Source organism: Dysidea avara, chromosome 5, assembly GCF_963678975.1.
Source record: "Dysidea avara chromosome 5, odDysAvar1.4, whole genome shotgun sequence".
NCBI lineage: Eukaryota > Metazoa > Porifera > Demospongiae > Dictyoceratida > Dysideidae > Dysidea > Dysidea avara.
Window position 1 is genome coordinate 34,546,875 of NC_089276.1, and position 19,636 is coordinate 34,566,510.

Below are 19,636 nucleotides of genomic sequence, written 5' to 3' on the forward strand. Positions count from 1 at the left end.
TATGAGCATTTATTCACATAAAAAAGTATCAAACTTCTGTCACGGCTACAGGGTAAACCAAGTATACAAATGACTTGAACATTGGTGTGTAGATAGGCTGCTCATCATAGCAGTACCTTTTGATAGCTTGATAGCAATAGAGTTACAGCGACAAAGTTATAAAGCAAAAACTAAGCAAGTGTAAAATCGCGGGATCAAGATACTCTAAAAGAGCAGTCACCGGTAAGAAAGGTGTGCAAAAAATGTCAAGAAAAAAACTTACCAGAGTTCAAACCAGGGACCTCCATACCTAACACCTGCATCCTTAACCACTGAACTACTGCTACCTTGGCTGATCACCTCACTTAACGTCTGCTTTATAAATGCAATTTCTAGTTGAAATCTACTTATAATCAAACATTTGTAATTTCATAGATCTACCAATAGAAGTACTAGATTGTTCTAGAACATTCTATGTATGTTCTATTAGAAGTCCTCAAAAAAATGTGCACTCTATTAGAGTATTACAATAATATTATCAAATATTGAATTAAATCATGCAATGAAATACATTTATAAGTCTGTCTTCAATAATCATCATTGTATCTACATAGAAAAGAAATGTGAGTAAAAACAAACCTCAGTCAGCCATAGGCTGGTTTTGGGGCCTTATAAAGTACAAAAAGAAGTGAAATCCACACACAAACAGCCAAGCTGTGAAAAAATGGTGCGGCCTTAAAAAGCCTGGGTGAAAAAAGTTGTGAAATCAAAGGTGGCTGCCAAGAAATGGCTGCAATGATGTTAATGCTAAAACTTTTAACAATGGTTGTGTGCATTATTAAAATTTATTAGCATTAACATCATTGCAGCCATTTCTTGGCCACCACCTTTGATTTCACAACTTTTTTCACCCAGGCTTTTTAAGGCCGCACCATTTTTTCACAGCTTGGCTGTTTTTGTGTGGATGTCTAATTACATGTGCATACAGAAAGGTGTCAATATGAATAAGTTACACCTTGAGAAAATGATGAGAAGAATCGGAGGTGAGAGGTAAAGGAACAGCTCAGAGAGCAGATTTTTGTCAGAACTCAAAAAGGCAAATACCATACGTCAGCTTGTTACATATCACGTAGAATTGAAGTTGCACAATACATCATTTAGCCTCTAGTGTGTTGGCAGACAGACCAAAATCAGTAAAATTCTCCTGTACTTTTTGTTTACTTTTTGTGTAACATAATAATGTGACTGGTAAACCTATGGGAAGAATTTCACCAGACATACACTACCGCTCAAATGCAACGTCGTCTTGCGAGAGTGCGAGTGATTAAAAACTCACTAATTAAAGGCGTAGCAGCTGTTTCGCTCACGAGTATTCATCCCAAACAAAACAGGATGAATACTCGTGAGCGAAACAGCTGCCACACCCTTTAATTAGCAAGTTTTTTAATCACTCACACTGTTGCGAGACGACGTTGCATTTGAGTGGCTTAATCCCGCATCTGAATGTGCTCCCGACTATCAATTATGGAAGACCAAAGTGGCTATGTCACTTCATTTTCGGTTTGAAGAACCTCTGCAATCAATCACCTTGCTACAGAAATTACACACCTTTCCTGATAAAACTTAACAGTCAGCAAGAGAAACCATAGATGCACTACTGCTAATGAACTCCTAGTGGAGGAAGAAAAGGTAAGTCCATGATGTACACATTGTAGCTGCTACAGTTGGCAAAAATGGGCCTTAGCAATGTTGAACAGGAAAGAAATCAAATCTGTAGTGTTAACAATAGGCACCAGTTAGAAGAAAATTCAGTTATAGTTTTTTTGATTTCATAGTGACTTGTTGAAAGCATTTAGCATCACTCTGAAGGCACTTTGAATTTTGTTATGCCAAACTAATACTACCAAGCTGTTGTGAAGGAAAAGCAAGGCTGGTTATTGGTTTACTAGAAAGTACAAACCTTTATGACTTCTACTATATATGCTGTACTGTATGTTTATTGTACACATACATACACTCAGGTTACCAGTGTGAACAACACAATAATCCTGCTGATTTCTTCCTTGATGTGATCATAGAGAATGAGGAGGCTGATGGTCCTGAAGGTACTGCATTACATAACGTTTGTATGTAGAAGTCTCTTGAGTTTCTTTGAAACTTGTAAGCATGTGCCCTTAACTATGCACTAGGTGTATTATTGGAAACATGTATGCATTGTAGTCTGTCCTATTTGTGCAGGTGAAGATACAGATGGTTCAACAACAAACTCTTCATATGGTCCACGTCTTCTTAAGACATTTGAGGAGAGCAGGGAATATCTGGCCCTCAAACAGCACCTTGACACTCAGCTGAATACAGCTCTCAACAAGCCCCAAGGTGAATCTCCTAAATATGCCACCAGCTTTCTTTGGCAGGTTAGAGTTTATCATCATGTACCCTGTATATCTTCTTGTGTTTCTATACAGTTTAATGTATTGACAATTAGGACCATCCGCAACCTTGTTCGTAACAGATTATTCTCTGGAGTACAAGTATGTTTTAACATGTTAAGTTGTTGTATAAGTTTAGTTTAAAGGTGTGGTATTGTTTCAGTACAGATAGATATGGTATAAAGTGCTCTGATAAAACATCACTTAAAATGCCTGCCCTTTACTACAATGTATTTGAATTGTGTGGCTACTGTGCAAGAAATATACTGTACATATCAATGTAGTCTTAATAATGTGTGACAGCACTAGAAGGACCCTCTAAATGAAAACTAAATTTGTAAAACACTATAGTGTTTCACAACAAGTATAATCTTTTTTTGGCTCACAGATTTTTATGATGTTGGGTCTTGCAGTGCTGCTTGGACTAGTATTCTTTCAAGCTGATGATGATTTTACTGGTGTACAAGACAGGTACATACACACATGAATGTGTATGGCAAAAAATATTATGTTAATTTTAGAATTGGGGCCATGTTCTTTGAAACCATCATTGCAACGTTTATCAACATTGCAGCTATTGACTTATTTTTAAGAGAAAGACCATTGTTTGTGTAAGGAAATGATAAATGCCATAGTATTCAGAGTTCTGTCCACACTGGTCGGCAGTGGTTCAAACTGACCAGTACCATCTAAAAACTAACCAGTACCTCTAAAAACCGACCAGTACCTGCTAATACATACATCGCTGATATGCTCTAATATAACACACAAACATTCTAATACAACACACAGCATAACAGTTCATGTTAACTTTAGGCCACCACTTAGGAATTCCTGGGCAGAACCCTGAGTATTGTACGTATGCATGTATTACACATATGCACTATATAACTACCATATTTACTTAGTTAAATGCCACACCTTCAATAGTAGCTGTCCTCGAGTGATACAACAAACAGTTTTGAAAATAAGGGCTGCAACATCCTTTTCGAGCATTGAGTGGTAGTCAAGTTGCTTTTAGAACTGAGGTAATAAACACTGTGGCATTTAACCAAGTAAATACACTACTTTACTAATTGTATTTATAACTAATCCCATTTACTAGTTATGCGAATGTTTGCTTGGACCATACACTCATACACTAAACCACATGTTTACACAAAATTATAACTGTATTTTTCATTTTAGCCACCAAAATGTGAGTGGTTACTACAGAGTCTCTAGTTACTTTTTTGCCAAAATGTTGTGTGATCTTCTGCCAATAAGAGTAATTCCAATAGTCCTACATGTCACAATATTGTACTGGATGATAGGTAATTTATGTATATTTTGCTGTGTACTGTGTATTTGTGTATCAGTTATTGATGTAAGTAATTTTTACAGCATAGCTGAGTTGTTTACAAATTTAGGTTTGTTATATAGCAGTGCAATGGAGTAATAGTTTGTATAGCAGCCATAGCCACACAAGACATAGTCTAAAGTAGTTTGTACATGTATACAAGTATCTATGCTATTTAGAAGCCTCCAAAATGGTACAATAATCACTGCTCTTGGTGATCATTGCACCATTCCTCAGGTCTCTAAATAATGGTTAGACATCAAAACACAGGGTTCTATGGAACTTAGTAACCCAAAAGGTCTTGTGTTGTGGCATTACTATAGTGCCCGAGGGTTTCTAAATTCTGTGGAACCCTGTGTTTCGATGTCTAACTAATTTAGATTGCAGCTTGTTGTTGTACCTTCATTGCTGCTTGTTGTACCTTCACAGCTGCTTGGGACATAAGAAATGTAGTGTTCATTGTAGAAACAGCCCCAATACACCTCCCTGTAACTTGTTAAGGCACTTAGCTTGCTATCCAGTTAAACGCCCATGCTTGTCAATGTTACAGGTGCATTATTGCCATGTTTTGTATCGCCCCAGAGACAGGGATCTATTGAGACATAAACAAGGGATCTACAGAATTTAGATACCTGTAAGTAACCAATGAAATTTGAGTATTTTACCTTGCTGTGGTCTAAAATAGCATAGATACATACGTACTTTTTATATGCAACTAGCTTCCAGTGCAATTAATAGAGTAGGGTTCCAAGGATAAAATTAGACTGTGAAACAATAGACAAATGATGGTAGCTATTACAACATAGCTATGTGTATGTTGAAGACATGGGCCAAGTATGTTTAAAAGCACTTAAGTAAAGTACAAGTACTTTTGAGTTTTCGAAGTATAAGTACAAGTACTCCAACTGAAGTCACAAGAGTACTTACAGTTAAGTACAAGTACAGTACATTTTCCTATAGTAAAATTTATGTAGCCATGCAAAATAACTTAAGCTTGAGATACAAACATGCAAGGTACAGTTTCTATTTTCACAGAACCATTACATGGCACAAATAATCATTTAATTTTAAAATCAATATAAGTCTACTATGCTCAGGCTTAAATTCTTCTCTTGCGATGCTAAATAACCACTTGATCGGGGTAAATGAACAGGTACTGAAAAATCATCTTTTATCACAATGGAAAAGTAAAGATATGCTTTGCGATTATTCTTCCAAAAACTTTACAGGGTTAGTTTTATTTCAGTGCACATGGGGTTTCCTAGTAGACATCAAGTTCAGCATGTAAAGTAAATAAAGTAATTTCGATCAGTTACCATAATTGAGTTGTCTTCTTCACAAGTCGTGGTGCCTGATGTAAAAGGATGCATACGTATACACTATAAATAATAATTTTATACCACCAATTCAACAAAATCCTCATTACAGTGGTCACATTTAGCCTTGCAGTCTCAAAATCAGAAATTGAAAAATATTTTAGGACAACAGGTACTTTCAGGTTTTTGTCAACCATTCTCTTCAACTCTCAATTTAAACAACAGTATTGTTTTTATAATACCAGAATTCCAACCAGAATAACAGCTGCTAGTGGCTACATGATACATAGTAAGGTTGTAAAAGTACTATAGAAGCTGAAAACTGCAACTTCATCAAATATATTCATTGAACCTCACTGTGTACAAACTACAACGTTTGTAGTACTTAAAAAAAGTACTTTAAGTACTCAACTCAAGTACATACAAGTACTTGGCAAAATACTTGAGTATAAGTACAAGTGCATTGCAGTAAATTTAAGTAAAATACAAGTACTTTCAAACTTGTACTTAATCTGGCCCTATGTCTGGTACATTGACATTTGTTCAGTGCCAAAGTAGGGATTTTCCCACATAGCTATGTTGTAATAGCTACATACCATCATTCTTATAATTTATCTTGCTTCGCTATTTTTTTAAGCTCTATAACAACTACCAACATGTACTGTACTGGGGGCATAGCAACGTTGAAACCGGGTCACTACTGCTGACCCGGATGACCCACTGACCCGGATGTGACCCGGATGTGACCTGGATTAATTAAAGCCGAGACGTGTTTCGGCTAGTCTCGGGTGAGCGAACGAGTCTACATTTTGAGCGTTCGATTCGTGTTGAGTAAATATTGCAACTTCAGCCTAGCTGTAGGTTGAAGACCAAAAAAAAAAAAAAAAAAAGGTCTTCACCTAGCTACCGACAATAGCCACCCCTCACCATAGATACCCTCAGTTTCGTGCTACATACTGCACTTACTAACAAATAGGCATGGCTGAGCATATGTTGGTAATGCGATAAGTGGGCGTGGCTCATGAAAGAGCTACGCGATAGCGTTTATAAGTTCCACGTCGTCAAACGAACAATTTCGTTTCTCACGTGATCCAATCCGGGTCAGACCCGGATAAATTGTAAACCGGGTCAGACCCGGATGACCCGGAGAAAATGTGACCCGGATGACCCGACCCGGTTTCAACGCTGGGGCATAGGCAGGGGGGTTCCAAGGGGTTCAGGAACCCCCTGTAAAATTTATACTTCTGCAAGCAGGACCCTAACATACCATTTAGTGTGGCAGGACAAAATGAGTGAGAAATATAGTGTAACGGCATAGCACAACAATTGATGAAGCTTGCATTTATCTCTCCAGAGAAGGATTTAAAGAGGTAACATGAGCCCTCTTCAAAACTTCTTAAAAAGATTAATATACTCTAATAGAGCAGTCAGGTATATGCTATGCATGTAAATATCTACATCCATATGAAGTTTTTCAGACATTCTAACATTACATGCAAAACTGAGCGTGACCTTATACTGCTGTTACAGTAGCTTTGGTGTGCAGTATTTAAAGATATAGAACTCCAGTAATTTATCACCTGTGTTATGCAAAACAGTGGCGGATCTAGACGGGTTTCTGGGGTTAACCCCCTTTTAATTTTAGCTTAGTGGCATTCTCAATACGTAAACATTATTGTATTGACAATTTGTCATAGCAAACAACTATATACCAGTAGCATGCATGTAGTTGCACTTAACTAACACCATTTATAGCTATTAAACCCTCAGCAACACTTCACTTTCATCTCCCACTGCATTAAAACAATCGAAATACTCTAATAGAACAGTCAAGTAACTACTCTAATAGAGCAATTGAAGCTACAGCTTGCAGTCATCATTATTTGCCTTATAATTAGCTATAGTACTTAGTAACTATTTACAGCTTAAAGTATTGAATTTATTGTGTAATTGCTAACTAAAAATAGCCTAAAATCCAATCTGAGAGCTTCTAAAATCTCTAAAAATTTCTGGAAAATTGTCATCAGATGCCTTATTTAGCTATACCACTTTTCAGAAACTTCCTTTTAAAAATCCTAGATCCGCCACTGCAAAATAAATTCATGCTATGCATATTTGTATAGTTAAAATGTTTTGATTCTATGTCATGACATTTGTATCAGTGGGTTTATGGTTCCTATACCAGTGAGATAACTATCACTTACAGATTTCTATGTCATATCATCTGTTATGCTGTCTGTTTTCACTAGATAGCTTTATCTAGTACTAGCTTCATCCCAGGGGTACTTATATGCATTATAATTACTGTACTTTTTGCATAAAATATAGTAATTTGTAGAGTTTTGATTCATTAAAATATTGAAAGTCTCTCAGCAGCGGGGGCTGTGCCTCTTCTGGTAACTCAATACTGTTGTTGGAACCTCCATTCAAAAAAATACTGGCTGTGCCTCTGTGTACATATAAACTGAATCATGCTGGAATAGTAACAGTTGTTCATACACAATACATGAAAATGTCTTACTGTGTTGATTATAATAATATTATGGTGAGTGTAATAGTTCCATTGTACACTGCTATAATGTACTATTGAGTAATAAGTGTTAAAATGGTACAATCTTGGCAACCAGAGGTTCAGTCTATCAAATGAGATGATTGAAGAATTATTTACTAAGAAGTTTACTAACAGCCTATCTAGTAACAATAACTGTTCGCAATTGCAGAAACTATACTAATGATATGTATTGTAGGTTATGTACCTTCACTAGCTTGCAACCAACTGAGTCACCTTTCAGCCTAACCAGTGTTCAATCATAATCATAACTCGATCTTCCTACTTATTTTGAGCGAGATACGCAATAAATTAAGGGATGTAGTTGCCATATCTTAGAATCAGGATACGCGATACTGTGTTATGCGGCCAAGGAAAGCTAATGCATCTGGGTGCACAACAGACAAGTATGTGTTTTACAGGAGCCAAGAAAACATGATTTTCACACATTCGTACCTCAGTAATGGCTGAACAGAAATATCCCTGTGCAACATCCCTCAGGGTGGGACATCTCCCAACATATTACTTAATTTCTACCTTATAAATGGAAGTTCTAGTGTACTACACCAGAATGTAATTTCTTAGATCTATCCATGGAAACTCTAGAACATTCTATGTGCATTATATTAAAAGTGCTCAGAAAAAAATGTGCACTCTATTAGGTTAGAAGTACATGGAATTTTCAACTAGAGTTATGTTATCAGTATACCTCAAGCCTATACTTCACTTAAACAACTTAAAAATTGCACAGCAGGCCTCATAGACTGTTAGAAATCCTTCCAACTGATGCATACAAATATTTAATAAATTGTGTATTGCATTTTTTGCAAGAAGCAATGATAGACAAAGTTGATAAGATAATATAATGTAATCCAAAACAGCCTGGCTGTGAAAAAGGGTGCGGCCTTCCAAAAAAGCTAGTATGAAAAGGATGTGATATCAAAAATGGCGGCCAAGAAATGGCTGCAATGTTATTATACTGTCACTTTATTTGTGACATTACAAATTAATTGACATAATATCATTGCAGTCTTTTCATATCACATCTTTTTCATACTAGCTTTTTTGGAAGGCCGCACCCTTTTTCACAGCTTGGCTGTTTTGGATTAGATATTTCTTTTTTTTTGTATATGCTGGCTTTTTGTTTACCTTTTTTATTTTCCTAAAGGTAAAACAGAAGAACTAGACTTTAAGAAACATTTGTACTAATTTTCACAGCAAAACCCATGTATGAATACTAAATAATACTGACTGATACTAACTCTGTATTCATTGAATTTTACTCAGTATCTCTCTGTCTCGGAACAATTTTTTTTCAAGTAAAGCTTAGCCTGAAGCAAATCATAGTAGTAGACTATTAGTGTGCAAATTTTTACAGGATTTGAATAATGGTCCCAAGATGGAGTAATACTGAGTAAAATACAGAGTCAGTATCAGTCAGTATTATTTAGTATCCACACATGAGTTTTACTCTGTTTACTTCATATTAGCTGGCAATGCTGAACATTACATGTATATGACTGCTCTATAAAGAGACCTCAAATGTGCTTGGTACATGCACGTATGGTTAAGTTTTGCATTATAAATCATTGATGATTTCCATTACATTACTGAAGGTTTATAGTTTGTACCTTGATAGTTACCTAACATGTGCAAAATTTCAATGAGTTCACATAAGCAGTTTAGTTGGTAGACGTAACAACAAATTACAGCAAGGCTCACTGCTCTATTAGAGTATCTCAATTGCATGAATCTTACAATACCAGTACTAGTATTGGTGATATGATGGTCTTGACAATCTTAACATTCTTATGAACTTCAGCATTTGATCCTGCCTCTCAGACATGTGTTTTAACTAAGTTACAAAGTCCAGGGGCGGATCCAGAGTCTGGAAAGAGGGGGGGGGGGGGGCACCTTGCTGAAAAAAAGTTGAAGAGCAAAAAAAAAAAAAAGGTCACAACAATAATAGCTAGTTATCCTTTACCAAATATATTATATCACGTATGTTATCGTTATGTAAAATAAAATCCTATTTATAGCTTCCTAAGTAAGCTACACTTCCCCATGAACACTGTGACTGCTTTATTAGAGTGATTGGTGATTGACTGCTCTATTAGAGTATCTCGATCTTATATACATTTTTTAAGGGAGGGGGGGCACGTGCCTCCTGTGCCCCCCCTGAAGTCACTAGCTTCAGCAGACTAATTAATTTTTATTCTGAGAAAATTAAATGTGTAGATTGCTATGTAAATTATAGTTCATAAAAAACACAATTCATTTAATGCATAGTTGAATGAGAACTCTATATACATGTGTGACCAAAATGAAACATTATTTATACTAGTATTACATACATGTACGTACATACAGTAGGGGTCTAGACTCTGGAGGCATGTTCCCCTAGGAAATATTTGTGTTTCAGACTCTCAGATTGTTAGTACATGAGAATGACCAGAAGTTATCATTGTTTCTGATGCATTCTCAGGTACATTTCTCAGCTACTGTACCTTTGTTTTTTATTTTATTTTATTTTTGTTTAAGAAGGGGAGCATATGCTTTTCCCTTACTACCCCCTTAAATGAAGCCCTTATATGTAGTGAATATTTTAAACTTCTCATTTATCTAATTTGACATTAGGTTTTGAGCCTGATGCTGGTAAATTCTTTTTCTTCATGATGACGATTGCCTTGTTGTCTGTGACTGCTACCGCTATGGTGTTTGCCATTAGTGTACGTGCTCCAGTGGCCACCCTAGCAATAGTAGGAACTGCTGGAGCAATCATCTTACAAGTGGTGCGTTTATATTCAAGAGTGTTGTAAAGTGTATGGGCATACACACATATAGCTAGTGACTGATCTGTGAGTTCTGTGTATAAGGTTCTACCATATATGTACAAAATTTTGAGGGAAGTGATTTTCGTGGATTTTGGGGTTGCTTGGCTTTCTGCAAAATTTTCATCTTCAAAAATTAACAATTATCATATTAGCTCCATGCTTTCTAATTGGTAACATCAGGGAAATGGAGTGGTCCTTTCAACTGCGAAAATCCTTGAAAAAATTATATGCCTCAAAAGTTTGTATGTATATGGTATTGCATGGATATTTGTAACTGTTATCCTAACAGTATATATCTAATCCAAAACAGCCAAGCTGTGAAAAAAGTGTGCGGCCCTCAAAAAGGCTATGGTGAAAAAAGATGTGAAATCCAAGGTGGCGGCCAAGAAATGGCTGTGATGGTAGGTTTATGGTAAAACTTGTAATAATGACAAATTCAGGTGAATTTTTGTGCCGCTTGGTCTTGGCACAAAATTCAAAGGCTATGGTGAAAAAAGATGTAAAATCCAAGGGGCCGGCCAAGAAATGGCTGTGATGGTAGGTTTATGGTAAAACTTGTAATAATGACAAATTCAGGTGAATTTTTGTGCCGCTTGGTCTTGGCACAAAATTCACCTGAATTGTCATTATTAAAATTTTTACCATTAACCTCCATCACAGTCATTTCTTGGCCACCACCTTGGATTTCGCATCTTTTTTCACCATAGCCTTTTTGAGGGCCGCATACTTTTTTCACAGCTTGGCTGTTTTGGATTAGATTTCATTTCTTTTTGTATTTGTATACCCCAAAGCCGGCCATAGGCCGGCTTTGGGACTTTTTTAACCTATCTTTTTTTCTTTACCACAGGAAGAAGAAACGATGAAGTAGATGTACTTTAAATATTTTATCAGTAAATGTACAAATTATATATATATAATACATATATTGATTACAGAAATCTCCATGGTGGTTTCTTTGTAGCTGAACACTCTACAAGGTGACTTCTTCTAATTGCTCTCTCTACAGGGTGAAATGTTTGTAGCTGAATGATCTACAAGGTAACTTCTTCTAGCTGATCTCTCTACAGGGTGATTTATGTGTAGCTGAATTCTGTACAGGTGATTTGTTTGCAGCTGAGCTCTTTACAGAATGGTTTCTTTGTTGATGAACTCTCTACAAGGTAACTTCTTCTAACTGATCTTTCTACAGGGAAATTTGTTTGTGGCAGAATTTTCTACAGGGTGATTTCTTTGCAGCTGAACTCTCTACATGGTGGTTTCTTTGTAGCTGAACTCTTTACAATGTAATTTCTTCTAGCTGATTTCTCTACAGGAAGATTTGTTTGTAGCTGAATTATCTACAAGATAACTTATTCTAGCTGATCTCTCTACAGGGTGATTTGTTCGTAGCTGAATTCTGTACAGGTGATTTGTTTGCAGCTGAGCTCTTTACAGAATGGTTTCTTTGTACCTGAACTCTCTACAAGGTAACTTTTCTAGCTGATGTCTCCACAAGGTCACTAGTTTGTAGCTGAACTCTCTACAAGGTAACTTCTTCTAACTGATCTTTCTACAGGGTGATTTGTTTGTAGCTGAACTATCTACAAGGTAATTTCTTCTAGCTGATCTCTCTACAGGGTGATTTGTTTGTAGCTGAATTCTGTACAGGTGATTTGTTTGCAGCTGAGCTCTTTACAGAATGGTTTCTTTGTACCTGAACTCTCTACAAGGTAACTTTTCTAGTTGATGTCTCCACAAGGTCACTAGTTTGTAGCTGAACTCTATACATGGTGGTTTCTTTGTAACTGAACTTTCTACAAGGTGACTTCTTCTAGCTGATCTTTCTACAGGGTGATTTGTTTGTAGCTGAACTCTCTACAAGGTAACTTCTTCTAGCTGATCTCTCTACAGGGAGATTTGTTTGTAGCTGAACTCTCCACAGGTGATTTGTTTGAAGCTGAACTCTCTAAATGATGGTTTCTTTGTGGCTGAACTCTCTACAAGGTAACTTCTTCTAGCTGATCTCTCTACAGGGTGATTTGTTTGTAGCTGAATTCTGTATAGGTGATTTGTTTGCAGCTGAGCTCTTTACAGAATGGTTTCTTTGTAGTTGAACTCTCTACAAGGTAACTTCTTCTAGCTGATGTCTTTACAGGGTCACTAGATTGTAGCTGAATTCTCTACATGGTGGTTTCTTTGTAATTGAATTCTCTACAAGGTAATTTCTTTTAGCTGATCTTTCTACAGGGTGATTTGTTTGTAGCTGAATTCTGTATAGGTGATTTGTTTGCAGCTGAGCTCTTTAAAGAATGCTTTCTTTGTAACTGAACTCTCTATATACAAGGTAACTTCTTCTAGCTGATGTCTCAACAAGGTCACTAGTTTGTAGTTGAGCTCTCTACATGGTCGTTTCTTTGTAACTGAACTCTCTACAAGGTGACTTCTTCTAGCTGATCTTTCTACAGGATGATTTGTTTGAAGCTGAACTCTCTACAAGGTAACTTCTTCTAGCTGATCTCTCTACAGGGAGATTTGTTTGTAGCTGAACTCTCTACATGATGGTTTCTTTGTAGCTGAACTCTCTACAAGGTAACTTCTTCTAGCTAAGCTCTCTACAGGGAGATTTGTTTGTAGCTGAACTCTCTACATGATGGTTTCTTTGTAGCTGAACTCTCTGCAAGGTAACTTCTTCTATTGATCTCTCTCCATAGGGCGATTTGTTTGTAACTGAAATCTCTACATGGTGGTTTCTTTGTAGCTGAACTCTACAAGGTGATTTCTTCTAGTTAAACTATCACTTTCCATAGTTGCATGAACTCCCTACAAGGTAACTTCTTCTAGCTGATCTCTCTACAGGGTGACTTGTGTGTAGCTGATCTTTATACAGGTTTCTTGTTTCTAGCTGATCTCTTGAATTCTCTTCAGGGTGACTGCTCTATTAGGATGACTGCTCTATTAGGATGACTGCTCTATTAGAGTATCTCGATCTCGCACTTGCTGCACCAAGTTGGATTTCTTGTTATAACTCTGTGGCTTTAAGTCTGATTCTTCTACACCATTGATGAGCCTTTCTAAGATGATTACTCCATCTGTACAACGATTTTCAAAGCATTATCCCAGGCGGTTTATCTGGTAGGCGTGGCAAGCAGTCGTTTTTTTATTAGCTAATCTCGATTGCGTAATTGTTACACACTGTTGGTTTTTTCATTGTATCTTCCTGGTTTTTAGCTCAATTTCTTTCAAACCACAAAAGGTTTGAGGTTCAATAGTTAACCTATTCACCCACCGATTTTCAGCTTCTTCCCATACGCGGTTTACCCTGTAGGCGTGACAACATATTGGTGGTATTTTTCGTTAATAATCGCTCATAACTCTTTGCCTGTTTATCGTATTCCAGCCAAAGTTGGTACCGAGATGCGCCTTTAATCCCCCTTCTGTGTGCCAAATTTCAAGGCAATCGGATAACGCGTTCGTGTTTTATAGCAGTTTTTGTAAGTGTGCGACAAGAAAAAGAAAAATAAGAAGAAAAAAAAAACGAAGAAACTGAGCCAATTTTTGAAGTCGCATATCTCGGGAACGCGCGAAGCGATTTCGCTCAAATTTGGAATGTGGAGTGCTGCAGCTGGAGGGAATGTCCACAGAAAAAATCGTCTTGTTTCATCAAGGCAGCACAGAGCTACGGAGGTGCGAAAATTGCATTTTCTTTCTTCCTGTCAATATACTCACGGGTGTTACGCGCCGGCTTCTTGGGCCGCACGACACACTACCGTGTGTCTTGATACACATGAAAAATTTTTGTGGAAAGTGTAATTGTGACTGGGTCTGGGAAAACTGCACATGACAGCAAGTTTGATAGCTACTTGAATATGCTTGCAAAATCCAGGGTGAAGTAGCCTGCTTTTGCTGGTTTCTTTTTACAAGCCTAGCGGCAAGCCATGCCAGTGGTCTAGGACCTTGATGTAACTCTGGTCAACCTGAAGATAGCTGTATGTGGCTACATAACTCTGTGACGTTGACTTATGCTCTTAACTTCCTACAGTTTTGAACCCTGCATGACACATAACTTGAGTTAATTCACCTATAAGCATTCCTCTTCCATTTTGAAAACAACACTTTGCCCTCATCTTTATTGGAGCTCAATTAATCCCATAATAATAAACATCTAAGTTTGACTGTTAATTACTTGTATAGTGGATGAACACATACCTTCAACCATTTACAAGCTACAACACTCTAAATAACCTGCATTTCTTGAAACTTGCAAATACGTGGTGAGATGGGTTTCCCAACAGCAGTCACAATTTTTGGTCAAATACATGTATGTTTGACTATTCAGATTGTACTATCTTTTTAGATGTTCGCAGGGTTTTTGAAGAACCTCCAATCAATTGATGACTGGCTTGCTTGGTTAGAGTATCTCAGTATGTTTCGCTATGCACTAAATGTAGGCATATCTGTGTTCAGTGATTCATGGATGTTGTTATAGCACACAATTGTATTGTAGGCTATAACAGTCAATGAACTGGATGGAAATGAATACCCTCCTGGATGTGCGAGCAGCAATACTTCAAGGTACAGTACATATGTATAATTACATGCATGACTATATACAAACTGTGCAACTTGCAAACTGTCACTTAAACGTGTTACTTTACAAATATTGACTATAGATAAATCCAAGAATATGTATATATGTAACACTTTCACACCTCAGATCAAAGGAACCGCCCGGACTATATTTCATATGTAGCCCAGCTAACCGGGCTACATTCAAAATGTAGCCGGGCTACAACTAGGCAGTGATTATATAGACGTCAAGGCCAAAATTGATTGTGGGGATCGATTAATACTTATGTGATTAGGATGCAGTACTTGGGTTTTGCCATGAAAACTACTTAGACAGAGAGCGTTTTGTTATCCTCGCCATCCTACGAGTTGAAAAATGATGGGCTAAGGTGAGAACTAGTGCTATAGTCTATTCACCGATCATTTCCACTCATTCTCGAATACGGACACGCCCCCATCATGTAGCTACCACTCTGTATGGAGTAACCACTCTACAAGCAAGATTACCTATCTAGACCTTTAGTGAACTCCATACTTTTCCATACACGATTCGATAGCACTGATTAAAACATTAAACTTGCATAACCAAAATTCTCCATAATATCTCTAGGATATGTCTGATCATCGTAACCAAACGTAACCAGAATGTACTAGCTGTTCACCCATAATCAAACATTTTAGGTATGCATATATAATACAGCCAGTAGCTGTACTCATATTGGCTTGGGTGATTGATTGCCCTGTACAGGCTATCAACCTGATAAGTGTTACATATTAATAGTAACATGGGGCATTTGAGCTTTGCCTGATATGTATGCTCTATGCCCTCTGGCAGTCAGGCATACATATCAGGAAAAGCCCTTATGCTCATGTTACAACTATTACTTATAGGACACCATAATGTTATGTGCAAACATTAACTCTGGTGCCATCCTTTCTTTTGATGCAGTAAGTGTGGGTTCGTCAGTCATAATAAAGCTACAAAAAAGTAAATAAGCAATAGGGATCACAGAAAAATCTAGGGAACTAAGGGAGGTCACCTACACCTGCAGATGTACTAGTGAACATTTAATTGTGAATTAGGGATCAAATGTACACTAGTATATCTTCTAGTGTAGGTGACTTCCCTTTTTCCATAATTTTTTTTTCTGTGATCCCTAATTGCACTTAAAATTCCTATACGTAGTATAAACCATTGGATATTGTATTAGAAAAATAACCAGTATAAAATGACCAATGAACAAACACATATTGTTAAGCAGGCTATGTATGTCCATACTGTGTGTGGAGTTTTGTGGCTGAAGCTTTTATGGCTTGTGGCTTGTTGGACAAAATTTTGCTAAAACGTCTTGGTGACAAATGTATACTTACGTACTAACTGACTTTTGTTTGGGTAATAATGATATATGACTAGCTGAGCAAAACTGATGGCTTTTGCACATTCCTTGAATTCCATTTTATTGCTACTCTGTTATCTATAGTAACAAAGGAGTAGACAGCAAAGTTTTAGCCTTTTGTGTTGAGTAGTCTTGGAGTTATAGCGCAGGCAGTTGGAACAGGAATAAATTTGATTTGTACAGAAACAATATGGCAAATAAATTACAGGCGCTTATTAGTCAGTTATAACTCATGACTAAAACAAGCTATGAAGATGGAGTTTGGCTAGGGGTGTACCAATATACCAATACGTATCATATCGGTGGCCGATATCAAAAATTTGCCAATATTAGTTGGTCCCAATATGGTACCAAAAATCAATACGATATACTGATATAAAACTGAATTGCCTTAGCTGTAGTTGAGCCGCAGTATACTGTCTGTCATATAGGAAACAAAGATAGGGAAACAATAGTTTTCCATCTAAAACAAAGTGCTATGCTATGAGAAGCCATAGAAATACATGAGGAGTTAACATTTCCTATCACCTCACCTGTTGATATTGATCTGTTGCTACAGGATTTAAACTTTGTGCTTGAGTGGTGTGGTACTTGGTTGTCATTTTTAAATTTCCTAAAGTGTAAGCATACGAGTGTTGGCCCCAAAACTACATCCAGGCAGTATTACTTTTTACATAAACAATGATGCACACCCTATTAGTACTGTTCAAGAGGAGAAAGATTTGGGTGTCACATTTGATGAAGATTTAAATTTCAAGGCACATATCAACCAAATAATACACAAAGCCAACAATGTGTTAGGCACCATTAAACGAAACTTTAATTCCAGAGATCCTGTTGTAATACGATTACTTTACACCACACTTGTAAGACCAATTCTAGATATGCTTCTATGCCATATGGAATCCTTGAAACATCTGTGAGCTGGAAAATATTCAAAGAAGAGCCTACCTACCCTTCAAAACTTACCTTATTCTGATGGACTACAAAGCCTCAACTTACCTAGTTTATCTTATCATTGAAATCGTATGGACCTAATTATGACATAGCTATAAAATTTTGAATGGAGCAGTACTAGTAGATAAAGAATATTTTTTTACAATGAACACCAGTTACAGTTAAGTACTAGATCTAACAGTTATAAGAAATTTAACAAGACTTCAACACGATGTTTTACCTTTTCACAGAGAATAATTAATAACTGGAATTCTTAACCCTAATGGCTTTAAAATTTCCACTTCCCCTAATGTATTAAGTTTTAAGATCATTTTTTGTATAACCAACATTTTTCTTACGTTTGATTTAATTGAGATTGGTTTTATAAGATTCTGTCTTCTGTTTTGACCAATTATACATTGTATATAATTATACAACCAAGTACTAAGAATAATACGAAATGTGGCTTCACGCAATTTGTGTATTGTGATAATTTATCATATCATGATAAAAAAGAGAGCATTAATCTTGAAAGGAAATATAAAAAATCTGCCATATCGTACCACACTAAATTTATTGTTCCAATATTTACCAACCATACAGCAAACAATTATGGTGGTAAACTATACAAAGCAGCCATGGGATGAATGAACTAGAAACACTCTTAAACAACGAGCCGTCTTGTAAGGTTTGGCTCAGTCTGTCACTGCGAACTGGCAAATCAATTAAGGTATAGTGTTTTTCCTCTTCATAAGAAGGCCATTCCAACAATGAAATAACGATGGTAAACTTTATTTCTACTTCATCGTAAATACTGTAAGTGCACATAACTCACATGTCTTAAACTGTAAAAATGCAAAAAAAGATTTTTTCTGACTTCCCACAAAAGGTGAATCTGATGGTGTGTAGGTTTATTACTTTCAGCTTTGGTTCAGGGCATACTGAAGCGATTATAACATGCATACTTTCTATGTAGCACATGTATTTTTACCAGTTTATTTCAGTATGTTTTTCAATAGAATTTTGCAAAACAGCCAGTTTTTGCTCAGCAGGTCACATATATAATAAGTATCATAGTATCCTGTAAATATTCAAATTGTTTTACTAGCTTGCATAACTGCATTGTTGAGAGGTGTACTTATGTAACAATTATTTTAAAATATTGGCACAATTTTACTGACTGCATTCTTATTTACTCAGACCATTTCATTAGAAATAATTGATCATTTGTTCCATTAGTTAGGATCATGTATACTGCCATATAATAAGGAAGAAAATGTGTTAGTGAACTGGGTCATTTGTCAAATGTACCAAATGTTCCTTACCTTAATTTTTTGCTGTGCCTATACTGTATGTACAGCTAAAAATGTTTGAAGTTTTTATAGTTTATACTAAATAAATGCATGTACATGAAGTTTTTATACTCAAATTAAATACCAAGATCAATACTTTATGTATATATTGAATCCTTCATCCAACCCACAAAGCAAGTAATTTAAAGCTTTGTCCCTCAAATATTTTTAGTACTATAAACAAGTACAATTATCACATGTTGTTCTTGCAGTTCATTCAATTGTCTAGTTGGAAGGGATTACTTAGACAGACTTGGATATCTGGACTTTGATGTTTGGTACAACATTTTGGCATTGGGCTGCTTCAATGTTGGCTTTATGGTATTGGCATATGTGAACCTTCGACTGCTGAAGAAAGAAAAGTAAATATAACATTGCCCATGTAATTTTATCATAGTTGTACTTTAGTCTCTGAACTGAATCACATATTGTACATGTTTGCTGTAATTGCATTAACATTTACATCAGTAAATAGTTTCTTTTTTACTTACATGACACACACACACACACACACACACACACACACACACACACACACACACACACACACACACACACACACACACACACACACACACACACACACACACACACACACACATACACACACACACACACACACACACACACACACACACACACACATGCAGGGAAGGATTTCCTGGGGTTCCAGAAACTCCTCTTAAATTTAATCTTTTAGGCTTTGACCAGAAACAGCAAACTATCATACATAGTCAAAGTTTGGTAACACAAAAGTAGAGAAAAGAAAAGGAACTACAATGCAGCTAGCAGGAATGGTACATGTGATTACTCAAAAGTGAGCAAAGGTCTACATGTAACCACAAGGAAGATCAAGATACTTTTATAGAAAAGGCAAATGCATACTAATAGAGCAGTCTAACATTTTCAATCTAGATTTGCATTATACATCAGCCAAGAATAAAATGCATAGATTTATGAA

General features: G+C 36.4%; 1 protein-coding gene across 2 annotated transcripts in view; it reads left to right on the plus strand.

Moving 5' to 3' along the window:
- The window catches only part of LOC136255685 (broad substrate specificity ATP-binding cassette transporter ABCG2-like), a 38,610-nt gene extending 19,463 nt beyond the window's left edge, over positions 1-19,147 (plus strand). For both annotated transcript variants that reach the window (XM_066048501.1, XM_066048500.1), the window contains exons 8-17: positions 2,001-2,084; positions 2,218-2,393; positions 2,445-2,510; positions 2,797-2,879; positions 2,930-3,019; positions 3,597-3,721; positions 10,249-10,403; positions 14,779-14,868; positions 14,929-14,996; positions 18,888-19,147. In XM_066048501.1, coding sequence (XP_065904573.1) covers positions 2,001-2,084; positions 2,218-2,393; positions 2,445-2,510; positions 2,797-2,879; positions 2,930-3,019; positions 3,597-3,721; positions 10,249-10,403; positions 14,779-14,868; positions 14,929-14,996; positions 18,888-19,041 — 1,091 coding nt within the window. In that variant the 3' untranslated portion in view covers positions 19,042-19,147. The remainder of the gene's footprint in view (positions 1-2,000; positions 2,085-2,217; positions 2,394-2,444; positions 2,511-2,796; positions 2,880-2,929; positions 3,020-3,596; positions 3,722-10,248; positions 10,404-14,778; positions 14,869-14,928; positions 14,997-18,887) is intronic.
- The last annotated feature ends 489 nt before the right edge of the window (positions 19,148-19,636 follow it).